This window comes from Tetrao urogallus (genome assembly GCF_951394365.1).
Source record: "Tetrao urogallus genome assembly, chromosome: 4".
Classification (NCBI taxonomy): Eukaryota; Metazoa; Chordata; class Aves; order Galliformes; family Phasianidae; genus Tetrao; species Tetrao urogallus.
This window is the reverse complement of record NC_136817.1, coordinates 34889983-34903176: the sequence shown is the minus strand read 5'-3', so window position 1 is coordinate 34903176 and position 13194 is coordinate 34889983. Positions and strand designations below refer to the sequence as shown.

Sequence of the window (13194 nt, the reverse complement as noted above, 5' to 3'; positions counted from 1 at the left end):
TACCAGTAAATATTACACAGTGGGAATAGCAGAGCAGTATTTTTCCCTGACAGGCAGCAGGAGATTGTTTTGACTGATGTTGCTGAGAGTCTGTGCTTTCACAAACCTTTAAGTGTCTTTAATACAGGTTTATCCAGAGATTTTTCTAGCTTGCTATTTAAAAGCCTTAATAATAATTCTTTAAAACTGTTTTGTTTGTGATAGGTAAGATTTTTTTTTTTAAAGGGAATTCAAGTAGAATCATAAATTCATGCAATCGTTAGAGTTGGAAAGGACCTTAAAGGTCATGATTCAACTCTAACTAGGGAAACCTACAGCTACATCAGGTTGCTCAGAGCCCAGTCCAGCCAGACCTTTAGAATGCCCCAAGAATGGGGCATCTACCGCATCTCTTGGCAACATTCCAGTACTTCACTAACCTTATGGTAAAGAAAAAAACAACACCAAAAACAAATGCTTATATTCAATCTAAATTTCCCTTCTTTCTGGTTTTTGAAACCATTTTCCCTTGTTCCGTCACACAGACCACGCTAAACAGTCTGTTCCATTCTGTCTTATAAGCCCCCCCGTATTGCTTCCAGAGTGCCCTTTCCATCTCAGTCAGTCTGAGATCTGTGGATTCTGTGCTTTCTGCCCGTGCTCCCTGGTTGCGCGTTAGTTGTGCACTCAGCATCCTGTGCCCATGTTCTTCCATGGAGTTCTGCATAGACACTCACGGATGGAGCATTTGTTCATAGAATCAGTTCATTGACATCTGTATACAGGGGCTTGCAGAAGTGATGAAGTCTCTCCATGCTTGTGAGAGATCGCTGCCTGCATGTTAACAGTGCTTTGTTGCAAGCCTCCACTCAGTGTCATCTTAAGTCGTATGGAGTCATGTTCCCAAAAATGAGGTTTGTCAGCAGAGAAAATGTGCAGGAGCAATACCCACTGTCTGTTGAGTAGTGTTTGCTGCTTGTCTAGAACGCTCCATCCTGAGACAGGCAGGTTCTCCACCCTGCCTTTAGCAAGCACATCAAGGCACATTAGTGGTGTCTCTTGCTGGGTCCCTGCATAACCACAGCTGAGAGGGGTAATGTCAGGTCCTGTGCAGAATGTGCCAGTTTATGGGATGGGAAGGCAGGGTGAAAATTTATGGCTACATCACTGTCTTCTGTGCTGCGGGGGCTGTCCCAATGAAGATATTGCTTCTCTTTGCAGAAAGTTGCAGCACAGGGCCTTCCCTCTCCTTTCTGTCCCTGCATCCTGCCTGCCCTCTTCTTCCTTCTTGCAGCTGGTGGCAGATGATGATCTGCTACAAGTCCCATCAGTGCAGTTTTGTGTGAGAAGACCACTTTCTGTGTCAGTGGAGACCTCTTTTGGGGTCAGCCTTCTTGTAAGGTCATCTCACGGCTCCTTGAATTTAAGCAACACCTGGTTGTGGGTTGCTTGCTGGAAGATGTTGAGCAGACCAGCTGTTCAGAAGGCCAGGATAAGACCCATATCCTCAGGCACCCTGTGGTGGCCTAAGGAAGCAGTTGAGGCATTTCTTTAGGAAGCAGCAAAGGTGCTGCAGTAGATCATTGTGCCGCATTGTCAATCCCTTATGAGTCAGGCTTGATGGGAGCTGTGGTTGTCAGGTGGCAAATCACAACTGTGAACTATGGCTTCAAGCTGTGCCAGGGGAGATTTAGGCTGGATGTTAGGAAATACTACTTTTCTGATAGAGTGGTCAGGCAGTGGAATGGGCTGCCTGGGGGTTGGGAGGGGGGTGGGGCTAAGTCACCAACCCTAGAGGTGTTCAAGGAACGTTTGAATTTTGTGTTGAGGGATGTGATTTAGTGAGAACTATTGGTGACAGGTGGATGGTTGGACTGGATGATCTTGAAGGTCTTATCTGACCTTGGTGTTTCTGTGATTCTGTGAACTGTCTTCAGGGCTTGGGGAGGGAAGGGGCGGGAAACTTGTGCCCATGAGCAGACAAGTGCAAGACTGCAGATAGTTGGAGGTGGAAGCTGTGGTGCTGGACACACCTGGCTGTGTGCCAAACAGACTGAATTGCTGCCCCAGCATAGACTGCTGGCTTATGCTGTGCTGCTGCTGAAGCTGGCATCAGCCTGCTTAATGCTCAGGAACAGGTCCATGTTGTGGAGCTGTACCCTAAACATCATTTCAATGGAGGTAGTGGTGAGCTCAGTCTTGAAGGAGCTGTGAGAGGGCGGCACTGTCTGGCAGCAATTGTGCAACAGGCCTCCAAGCTGCTGTTACTTGGTTCTGGAACTAGTGGGTGGTTTTCTCCACATGCAGGTAGGAGCCCTTGCAGAAGGTGTCTAAGTGTCTGGGCTCCTGCTTCACTCTCAGCTTGCTGAGTGTGGTGGAGAAAACACAGCACATCCCTTAGCAGACGCTTCCTTGTGAAGGTGCACTCCAGATGGAGGCAGGACTTCCTTGATGGTATATCCTCTGTGGTTGAAGACGTACCTTGGGGGAGGCCTCAGAGCTGTGGGCAGACACATTTTCTTCATGGGCACTCTGTCCTTCAGACACAGGTCACCCTAATGTCTTGCTGAAGCCAGAGTGTGAAGCTGTGGCAAGAAGCATCCTTGGCAGGTCCAAAGATGATTGTACACCAGCTGTTCCACTACTTAGCACTTGTCAGCCATGTACAGTACTGGCCACGATGTGCTCTTGGCCCAAACTCTGCCCACGTTGCTTTTCTCATTGGAGCCATCGTCTGCCTCTTTGTCCTTCTTGTCCTCCTAACCTGGGGAACTATCCTGCTTCCTGCTGCTAACCAGCTTATATCTTCTTTTCCTGAGGCACCAACAGAGCACAAGGAGCCCAGCAAAGCCCTAAAGCTGCCAGTGCTGCAAGGCAGCAAAGAGCAGGGCTCCCTGGGCTGTCCTGCTTTGTTCCTGCCTCCCCTGCTCAATACCGTGCAGCAATAGTGACAAGTAAATAAACTGTAGTAATGCTATTCTTTTAATATACCTGCTCTGTACAAATTCTTAAACTTGCTTATCAGATTTGTTTATCCTGTAAGCTGTATCCTTACTGAAATTCAGTTACATAAACTACAGACAGAGCAGTAGCGATGCTAATTTTAAAATACAGAGTTACTGTACAACTTTCAAATGCATGTTTTTACAAGGTTTCAGAATCATGGAATCAAAGAACAGTCCAAGCCCAGGTTGGAATGGATCTCAGAAGATAATCATGTCCAATTTTTTATTTTTTTGAGAAAAGGGAGCTTTGAGATAATCTAGTGCTCTGTTCAGCCACATCTTGAAAACCTATTATTGGACTCTTTCAAGATGAGATGCTAGACAGCATGCTAGATAAGTGTCCCTATGGAGGTTGTTGTTATTTATTGAACTTACCTTTTCAGCTTGATGTTTTGGCAACATTTAGTGGGGATTATACATGATTTTACTGACAAACTTTACCTCTTTGAAACAATTCTACAAATAGTGAAGTACTGTCATAGCAATTAAGTGTGACTGATCCTGCAGCTGTTCAGACTGGAGTAGCATGAAGAAAAAGCTTCTTCCTCTGTTCTAGCACTCTGCCCTGCTGTTTGGGCAGGTTTGGCATTTACTGTGTCTTTCGCTAATCCAACTTAATTCAGTAAAAAAGCAGAAGAGAAGTTTAACTTATCTTTTATTTGGTTACATGTTAAATTTGTGCACGGGTGGGAGGTGGGTGAGCAGGATTTTACCCTCATGGCAGCCCTGAGTGTTTGAAATAAACCACTCTGTGTTGCTGAGTCAGAAGCGTAGGCTTAGAGTTCTGTTTCAGTCTATTCTAAGTAATGTATAATCTGGAAAGGCTGAATTTTTTAAATTATTTCTGTTAGTTTTATCTTAAAAATGGGGTGCTGCTGACTATATCTAAACATAAATGCCTTTTAGTTAGGAAAATATTGCAAGCAGGTTAAATATTCATGGAAAGCACTCTTGCTTATGCTTGCACTGCTAGTCAGAAAGGCTTTTTTATGTTCATACACCTTATGTGTGAGCTTTAGTGCTTCAACCAAATATTGACATTTGGTTGAACTCTAACAATGAACAAAGTTACACATTTGGTTATTCTTCATGGTCAGTGTTTTAAACTACTTGTAACTTGTAGAAACTGGAACACAACATATGCAACAAACCAGGTATCTTAGATGAACCTTTTTACCTTATTGATGAGAATTTATAGCACTTGAGAAATGAATTCTGGAGTTTGTAGCAAACAATTATGCATGTTTAGGAATGGTTGGTGGTAAACTTCAGTATCTTTTTGTAAACAAACCAGAGAAAAAGCCTTGAGTGTGAAAAACCTTGGAAGATTCCTAGTTGTCTTATTTTTGAAAGAGATTTCAAGACTTGTAAACTAATTTTTTTTCTAATGTTCCTACAACAATGTTATATGCTATACATAACATTTAAGCTGTCTTCTAATACTTGTGTAAAAGAAACAAACAGAGGAGTATGGAATTTGTAAATAATGTATAATTTGTAAAATGTTTGCAGAAATTGTATTTGAAATGACAGTATTTTTATGTATAAATAGCACAGCAACAACTGTGAATGATGTTATAACAGTTATTTTTAAACATGCATAGCAATGTTCATACTTGTGTACAATAAGCAATATGAATGCCTGTTACTGATGCCAATGAATTTGGTTTCCAAACTGGTAAAACTTATTTTTAAAGTAGATGCAGTAGTTTAGATGTACTTCTGTCTCCTTGCTTTGCTTGAAACAATCTTACCAGACAACTTTTTACATGACCCATGTTTACCAGGTGTTTAATTATAATAGTAGAACAGTTAATTAAGACACCTTTGTTTTTATATTTGACTCTGCACTCCATGTATGTATGTATGTAATATTTGCTAACAAATAAGTGATAACTTGTCTTGACTTACGTAGGGTGCCTATTTATTTTTTTATAAATATCCCCTCCTGGCTATAGATTTGTATAAGAGCCTAGACATATTTTTAACAGTAAATACATTAATAAGTCTTGTAATTAATATATTTTTCAGTCTGTAGAATTATTTTCTTGCGAAGTTCTGCTTGTTCAGATTATCAGATAAAAATATAAAATATCTTTGTCTGTATTCTTTTTGTATGCTGCGCTTTCCTCAAAAATGAGAAGTAAACCTGCAACAATGAAACCACACCCTGGCTTTCCAGAACCACACTTTTAAAAAATGATAGTTAATAGTAATGCTTGAAAGCTTTAAAGAGACGGTGGTTCTGTGACCATATTTAAACAGTAAAATTCATCACCTGAAGTACTGGTTTATAGTTGGCTTTCTAGTGTAGTCTATATAATATACTGTACTATATAGTATATAATATAGTACAGTTTTGCTGTACCTAGTTACAAATGAAGGTTGTCCTGATGCCGTTATTCAAGCTATGAAATAGCTTGAGCTCAAAGCAGCACATGCCTGTGCTTTGATAGCTTTTAAGTTTTCTGAGATATGTAAAACCTTCTGTTTCAGACTCAATTGAAAGAAAAAACTAAATCACTACATTACGTTCTCTTAACCTAATGGCTCTTCTGTCAAAATTGTCAGGATTTATTCTCAACAGTCTTCCTTACAAAGGAGAAATGAAGCAGCTTTAGTGTTTCTCTAATAGCTTGTTCCTTTGCGATTTTACAGTGAAATCTCTGGGGGGAGGAGGGGAAACAAAAGTATACTTACCTCTATAATAAGTTCAGTTCAGCTGTAGAAAAATAAAAAGGAAACCATTTTCCTATTTGTGAGAATCCAAGCCCTGTTCACTTTTTTTTCCTGTGATTTTAAGCTACTGACATTTTCATAGGTCATAAACACTAGCAGTTGATGGTAACTGAGTTCTTAAAGCATCAGTCTTATTTCTGAATACACAAGTTGAATATGTAATGAAAATCAGCATCAATGAAGAACTGCTTAAGAATGAAAAAAAAAAATAAAAAAAAAATAGAGCATGCATACCTACTTCTGTGTCCTGAATATTGTATTAAATGAAAATAAGCTCCTGTCAGGTGGTGTCAGAAAATACTGGATCAACCGAACTCAGAAATCCAGTTACATTTTATATTTCTGAAAAATCAAATTATACCTCTCAAATTATTAATAAGGTGAAAATAAAGAATAGAGATACTGAACTGCCTTCAGCCACAGTCTTCCTAAAAACCTGATTGGTCTAGCAAGCAAGTTGAGCATTCAAGATGTTCACTGATGCAACACTGTTTTTGAAAGCCTCATTATAGGCAGAGTCTTAGAAATTTTTGAGGGGAGTGGGTATGTGAAACCTGGCAATTGCCTAAGAGTGCTCTTGTAAGCTTCTTCCTTCACTGCTTGTAGCAAGGAAATCAGAACTTGTATTATGTAGATCAGCAGGTGAGGGCAGCAGCTACTGTGCACTGGCACAGTAACTGCTGAAGCAAGAATCTTGCATGCGCTCCTGTACAGAGAGAGGTAAATTTTTCAAAAGCAAGACAAATGGGCTAAGTTTCATCTTTTGAACAAATAAGTCAGTAACAACTTCAGTCTCTGCTGGATTTTATTCAAACAGTGCATATTTTCATTTATACTCTTCAAGCAAATTACAAAAGCACAGTCAAGCTGTCTCCTGTCCTGAAAGGCACAATTTAGAACATGGAAAGGCAAGATACAGGCACGATCCTAAAGACCATACTTGCAATATATCGTGGGCTGTACAGCAATACAGCATGCACCTGTCTCTCCAGCTCAGGAGCTTCCTGCCTTTCCATCAATGGAAGTCTCGTTCTCCATTGCTGTCTGTGCTGTGCAAATGCTTCTCCTCCAAATGGTCCTGCTTGTGTTCCGAAGGTGCATCCAGTGATTCCTGATCCACGTGGCTCTGAGGAAAAAAGAAAGCTCTGGTTACTTTCAGAGCTGTACAGCCTTTGGGAGATGCAGCTAGCATGAAAGAAGCATCCGGTGTACTGCCCAACCTACAAAGTGAAGCGCTTTTGTCGAAAGAAGCCAAGCTGCTAGTTGTTCTGAATTACATCTGCATTTACCGCTCTTTGTCCGTGAATCTCGGCCTCTGCTTCACGGCTCATTAACCCGAAACCTCCGTGTCGCAGCAGATTGTCCCGCGTGGCAGCAGTAGCCTGTGCGAGAGGGCGCTCAGGCGGGAGGTGACGGACTCGACTGCGAGACGTTCGTTTCACGGCGAGCGGGACAACACGGCACTCGGTTGCCCCCCCGTTGCCGCCAGGAGGGGACCCGCCCCGCTCCGGCCTCGCCCCGACTGACCTGGGCCCGGCCCATCAGGGCAGCAGGTAGATAAATACGAAGAGCGCCACGTCGAAGAGGACGAAGAGCCACAGGTCCAGCCAGTAGGACTGCCCCGACAGGGCCGGCGGCCGCTCTCCATTCGCCACGCTTTGCTCCTCGGGCTGCGGGCACCGCCGCACGGCCGCCTCCATCTCCTCGGCACGGAGCGGCCGCCGCGAGAGGCTCGGCGCGGTACGCGGCGCGCAGACGCTCGCTACGCTTCCGGGTGGGCAGCCAATGGGAGCGGAGCGCACGTACCGCCGCCACGCCCCCGCGCGGGCACCGCCCTTGCCGCGTGACGCGCGGTCCGCCCCGCTGCTGGCGGTTTGCTGCTGCCCGGCGCGAGCTCGGAGCCGCCTGCGCTGTTCGCTGTGGCGTTATCTGCGGCCGCGCTATACAGCTCTGCGCCGCGCAGCGGTCGGGATACCGCAGTTGTCCACGGCTCCTCTGCCCCCTATCCGCCGGGTAGCCCTGCCGCTGAGGAGCTGGCGGGGCCCCGGGCTGGTGTGGTAAAGATAGGCTAAGAGGGAAGTCCCGCCTCCACTGCTGCCGAGAGGAGTCATGCCTTGGGAGGCCGGCTTGGAGCCGGTGCCGTTCCTGCACTGCTCCGTAGGCTCTGCTGGTCGCGGCTCCCTGCCGGCACTCGGCGCGCTCTGTCAGGTGTGTGGAAAACAGACATCAGCCCCCGCCCGTCACGTTGGCCTTGCGTCTTAAACCACGGCAGGACTCGAGTGGGAGCGTACACAAATTCTTGTTGTGGCTTCCTGGAGAAAGCTAAAGGATGAGCTCGGAAATGCTGCTGTGAAGATAGGCCGGAAAACAGGAAGCTGTTCTGAGACACGCGCTTACCGTCGATAGCTAGCCGTGCTCCCTAAGAGCGCAGAAAGCCGTGTGGGTGGCTTATGCTGTGAGGGGAGCTCACAGAGCTGCACTGCGCTGAGACCCGACAGCTCCATCAACATTGCAAGGGCTGCAGGCAGCTTCGCTGTATAGAACGGTGAGCAGACTATCTATTACGATCAATATCTGGCAGGCGGGGGAAATCCCAATTTATAAGGAAATGAGTTTCGTCATCGTCTCGAGTGGAATCCTGTTCGCGCCATGAGGGCGTGGTGCCAGCAGGGGGAGCCCTGAGCGTAGGCCAGAAAGGCTAAAGAAGTAAGTGAAGGGTGAAAGGTTTTGTTTAGTACTTTTGTTCCCAGCGAAAAGTCAAGGAGAGTGGGGCAAACTTAACGAAGTACTTAGGAAAAAAAAAAAAAAAAAAAAGCAAAAAAAGCCGTTAAAATCAAAGTGTAACTGTGCCCATTAAGAAACAGAAGTAAGCACGGGGCAGAGTGCTGGCCCTCAGAGGGCGTTAGGAAATAGAACTGTTGCAGGGGGTTGAGGCTGGGTTGAATTTAGCAGCTGCAGAATAAACAGCATGAGCAGAATGTGGTGCCTGTTTGTTACCCATCAGAGGCACTGCATGTGAAGTCAGCTTAATCTGAACTCATTTTTTGTCTAGTTAAGACTCCTTGAATATTTTCATTCATGTCCTGAAAGAAAATCACTCAGAGCTGCCAGTACTTTTCTTGACAGAATGACTTTGACCCTCAATAAATGGGGACAACTCAAGCCTGTATGCTTTCAAAGCATTGCCGTAGTTTTTAAACCCAACTTATAAAATTGCAATGTGAGATATCTGTCTCTTGTCAGTAAGTGCTTGATACTGCTCCTGTTGACTTCAGCAAGGTATCAGAGATGCGATTTAAAACAAAAAGTGCGCTGTATAATCAGAGCATATTTTTTTATTTACTGTATATTTCTATTTTCATATAACAGTTTTTGAGACTTGCTTGTTGTCAGGGGGCTCTTAAGCTTTACCATTCTTATTACACGATACTCCATACACAAAGAAACTATTTGTCACTACAAATGTCATGGTAAGGAAGTTAAGTTGCTATTCAAGAACCAGTGCAAAAATATTGAAGTTTTGATCATAGAAAATAGTTTTGGCAGCCTTTCACAGTATGTTACTCAGGTGAGACTTCCTACAAGTAACTTTTTAGTCTTTGTTTCAAATTTTAACTGGATTTTTTTTTTTTTTTTTAATTCAAGGTAAAATACTAAATGTAAACTTGTGTTTTCATTAGGGCTGAATAATCACAATATAGGAGGTGCTGTGAGGAGATTAAAAAAAAAAAAAAGTATATGTAGAAAAATTGTCTTTTTTTTTTAAATAGGATTTTGATTCCAGTGCTGTTCTGGGTAAAGTATTTACTCCTTTTTGAAGATTCTCTTGGCTTCAACTCCTTCATACACATAGGTCTGTTCAGAAATTAAGAAGAAAAATCAGTGACTGCTATTATAAAATTTCATTTCACAGGTGTTGTGGTCAGAGGTGGTTTAATTAATTATGGCAGGTGGCCATGTGGGGGCCTAAAAGCCTTTGGAAGGGCTCTGAGGAAAGGAACAGAAGGAAAGCAGCCTGTTGTCTAGTAGGCATAAATTCTCTATGGAAACATTTGAACCACCACTGGACAGTTCTTTCAAAAACAAACCAAACAAACAAACAAAAACTCCTAAAGTGTTGAAATATTCCCAGGTGTCACATATGTGCTTGCTTTTATTAGAAATGTGAGAAAGAGTTGGCCTGTTATGTTCTGATAGCTCAGAGCTCACACCTGTCCATTGGAGGGCTATTTATTTAAGAAGTTTGTGACCAGCTGGTCAGAGAGCTATGGAAGGTTTCTCTTTGTCTTTAGCTTCTTGCTCTGTGTCAGCTGCTGAGAATGTTATCCCTGGGAAAACTCCTATAGCATGACTTTAGAAGGCAAAAAAGGGCCTTCAGGGAGTATGTATATGGCTTCTACATACAGCTTGTATTCACAGACTTTAGACTTGTTGATAAGATACAGCTCACCCAGGTAGGAAATCACAAGTTGCCAGTTTTATGTTCTGATTTCCAAAGCTCTAGCTTTTAATACTTTTAGTAGATTTGAGAATTTTATCTGAAGATAAGCAAGGTTATTTTGGTTGAGAAAAACATTCTGGTCTTTCAGGATATCTCTGAGAATGTTTTCAGTTATTGTATTCCCACATTGTGTCTAAGCGACTGCTCAACTCACCTGAACGAGTTCACCGCCTACAATTTCTCTGTATGTTGTGAGTACTTTTCCATTATCTTTTCTAGTAAATGTTCCTACGAGTTTATTTCCTTCCAAGTTCCAAGAACCCTACAATGGAAAAAAAAAAACAACCCACAAATGTTTTGCAATAAACATGGCACTGATTTGATTCAACAGCTGCAGAAGTGCTTTAAGATGAGATTAAAACAGTGTAATAATGTTTTTTAGGACACAATTGGAAAGGCTATAAAAAATTAAATATTAGAAAAAAGCTTATTTAACTGCTCTTTTGTCAGGCTCAGGTGATCTCTTTCTCTGTTGGTATGGTTCATTTTTTACAGATACCCACACTGTGCTCTAGATGGTGTACTTGGGTATTGTAAGAAGTAAAGTTTGCAATTGCCTGGATTTCAGCATGTGAAAATTGCTGGATGCTCTGCTTTTTGGGGCACTGTATGGATCCCTGAGCTTCCTGTCGCAATGCTGAACCATTAACAGTTAAGGCTAATTTGTGATTTTGTATATATGGTGCAAGAGTTCCTGGACTGTCAGACCTTAAAGCCAAATTTAAACTGGAACTTAGGAAGACAGGTCATTAATCTTGAAACTGTACTTTGTAAAGTTATTGCTATTCAATGAATATATAATGATATCAAAAGTCTCTTACTGAAAGTTCAGTCCCATCAGCCAGACTGTATTCAAAGCTGACTCCCAGAGTGAACTCAATGTCGATGGTACGGAAGTTGCTTGATTCTTTGACAAGAAATTTATTTCCATTTTGCTGAATTGTGATCTTCAGATTATCATGGGCTCCTAACTTTCTTTTCATCACGTTAACGCCTAAAAAAAAAATCAGTTAACATCAATCAGAGAAAAACAAATTAGAACATCATTTTTGCATTTTTTTCATGACTTTTTCTTTAGTTGAGGGAGCTTAGCCCAGAATTCTAACTCAGTGTTACTCTTCTCCACCTTTCATTGAGGCAGTGTTCAGCAGTACACATGTAATACAAACCACCATCCAACTAGGATGATTTTATATCCATATTACACACAGTTTGTACAAGCTTAAAATAAGCACTAACATGTTAAAATTACTCAAATCACATGTTCTGCAAAACTGGAGACCAACAATTTCCTTCTTGTGTAATTTTTCAAACAGTCTGATCAAAATAATATTCCTTACATATAATTCTGTTTAAAGTTTACCACGCAAATTCTCTGAGCCTTTTCCACAAATGTGGACGTGGAGATTCTTCTGAAATGCCTCTACTGGAATTAGCTAAATGCATAAGATTATCACAATGCAAATCAGTGTTTTTTTACCCTGTATTCCCCTCTATAGAATCTTTTGAAAATAAATGCAGGGCAACATGCAAGGGCAAAGTAGCAGACAGCAAAGGCCAGGTCAGCCCGATGGTAGTTCATGAACAGCTGAAGTTTGTATTCCGGCTTTCAAAAAGTAAGGCTTACCCATCGCTTCCATGAATTTTTCATAGTTTTCATTTTTCTCTACTTTCCAAGTACCATTAAATGCCATCTTTCTGTCTATAGGCAGACTTCTGGTAAATAGCAGAGCTTTGCAAACAGAATTTATGAGCTGGCTTATCAGGAAAGCAATTTACATGATGATGTGGCTGGCTAAAGCTCAACTGTGGCATTGATCCTGTCAAGGAGGGGGTCACTGTAGTTTCACTAAGTTTTCCACTTGTAAGCAACTGTTTGCTGAATCTCTCTCTCTTTTATTGCCCCAAATGATGATCTTTATTACTCTTCTTTATAAATAGCCACCCATTGTGTTCATCTTATTTGAATTGTAGTAAAAAATTGGCTATCTAGTGAAAGTAATAATTAGACTAAGCAAATGTACTGACATTTTCTTTGTTGCATAGGACTTTAGGTTGGTGGAAGAGTCTTTCTACAAGTGGAGAAAATGCATTTACCTAACAAGCCATACGCAAATCTCTGCTTTGTCTGTTCTAATCTGGTGAGAATCTATTGTACTTCACATAATAAACGTGAGATGAAGGATCCACTGAATGTCCACAGGTAGTTTTGGAAACTCACTTCAGTTTCAGAAACAATTTGCTACCTTCTAGTCCAGGGCCGAGCTGTGGAAATTGCGGTGATATTCTCTATTCATGTCCCCACTCTTTAATAAATAGTTTAAATTCAGGGCACTTTCTACACATTCTCTATATTGTAGCCCATTCAGTGGATGCTCTGCTTCTGTCCATTTCTACAATAGATGATGTGCTGCTAAGTGATTTTTACCCAATGTGGTTGATTTCTGTAGATCCCAGGTTTAAATGTTGAAGGATAGTGCAGAAAATGAGCACACTCTGACTTAGCTCTTTCTTCCCCACAAGGTAGCTCTACTTGAAACTGACCAAGTTTGCTGATATCAAATCTTTGTACCAAATTCAGTATTATAGTTAGTCTGTTCCTATGGATGGCACTAGATCTGCTGTCTGTTAGCTTTAAAATGTAAATCCTGAATGCTGAAATGAATTTTGCTCATCACACAGGTAATGGGGTTGTGCTCTAACTAATGAATTTTACTAGTCTGGTGTTACGATAATTTTCTTTTTCTTCTAGACCGCAGCAAAAGGTTTTATTGAAGTGTAACTATAAATTTAGAACTTTGCTAGTGATACCAAAATGGTGTGGCTTTCCATTCCACTCAGGTTTGTTTTGAAATCAATGCTAATCTGGCTAACAGCATATAGGAAGAAGTAACTCAATAGCTACTCCTCACCTTTACTGTACAGAAGTTAAGGAAAGAGGAAAAGAAAACAACTCAGATTCTTATTGTT

The 13194-nt window shown here is 41.9% G+C and overlaps 1 protein-coding gene across 1 annotated transcript; it reads right to left on the bottom strand.

Moving 5' to 3' along the window:
• Positions 1–9527: 9527 nt before the first annotated feature.
• Positions 9528–11918, bottom strand: FABP2 (fatty acid binding protein 2; the record flags this gene model as incomplete). The annotated part of the gene is made up of 4 exons (XM_079534527.1): positions 9528–9578; positions 10379–10486; positions 11046–11218; positions 11852–11918. The coding sequence occupies 4 exons, from the start codon at positions 11916–11918 to the stop codon at positions 9528–9530; spliced, it is 399 nt and encodes a 132-aa protein (XP_079390653.1).
• Positions 11919–13194: the final 1276 nt, after the last annotated feature.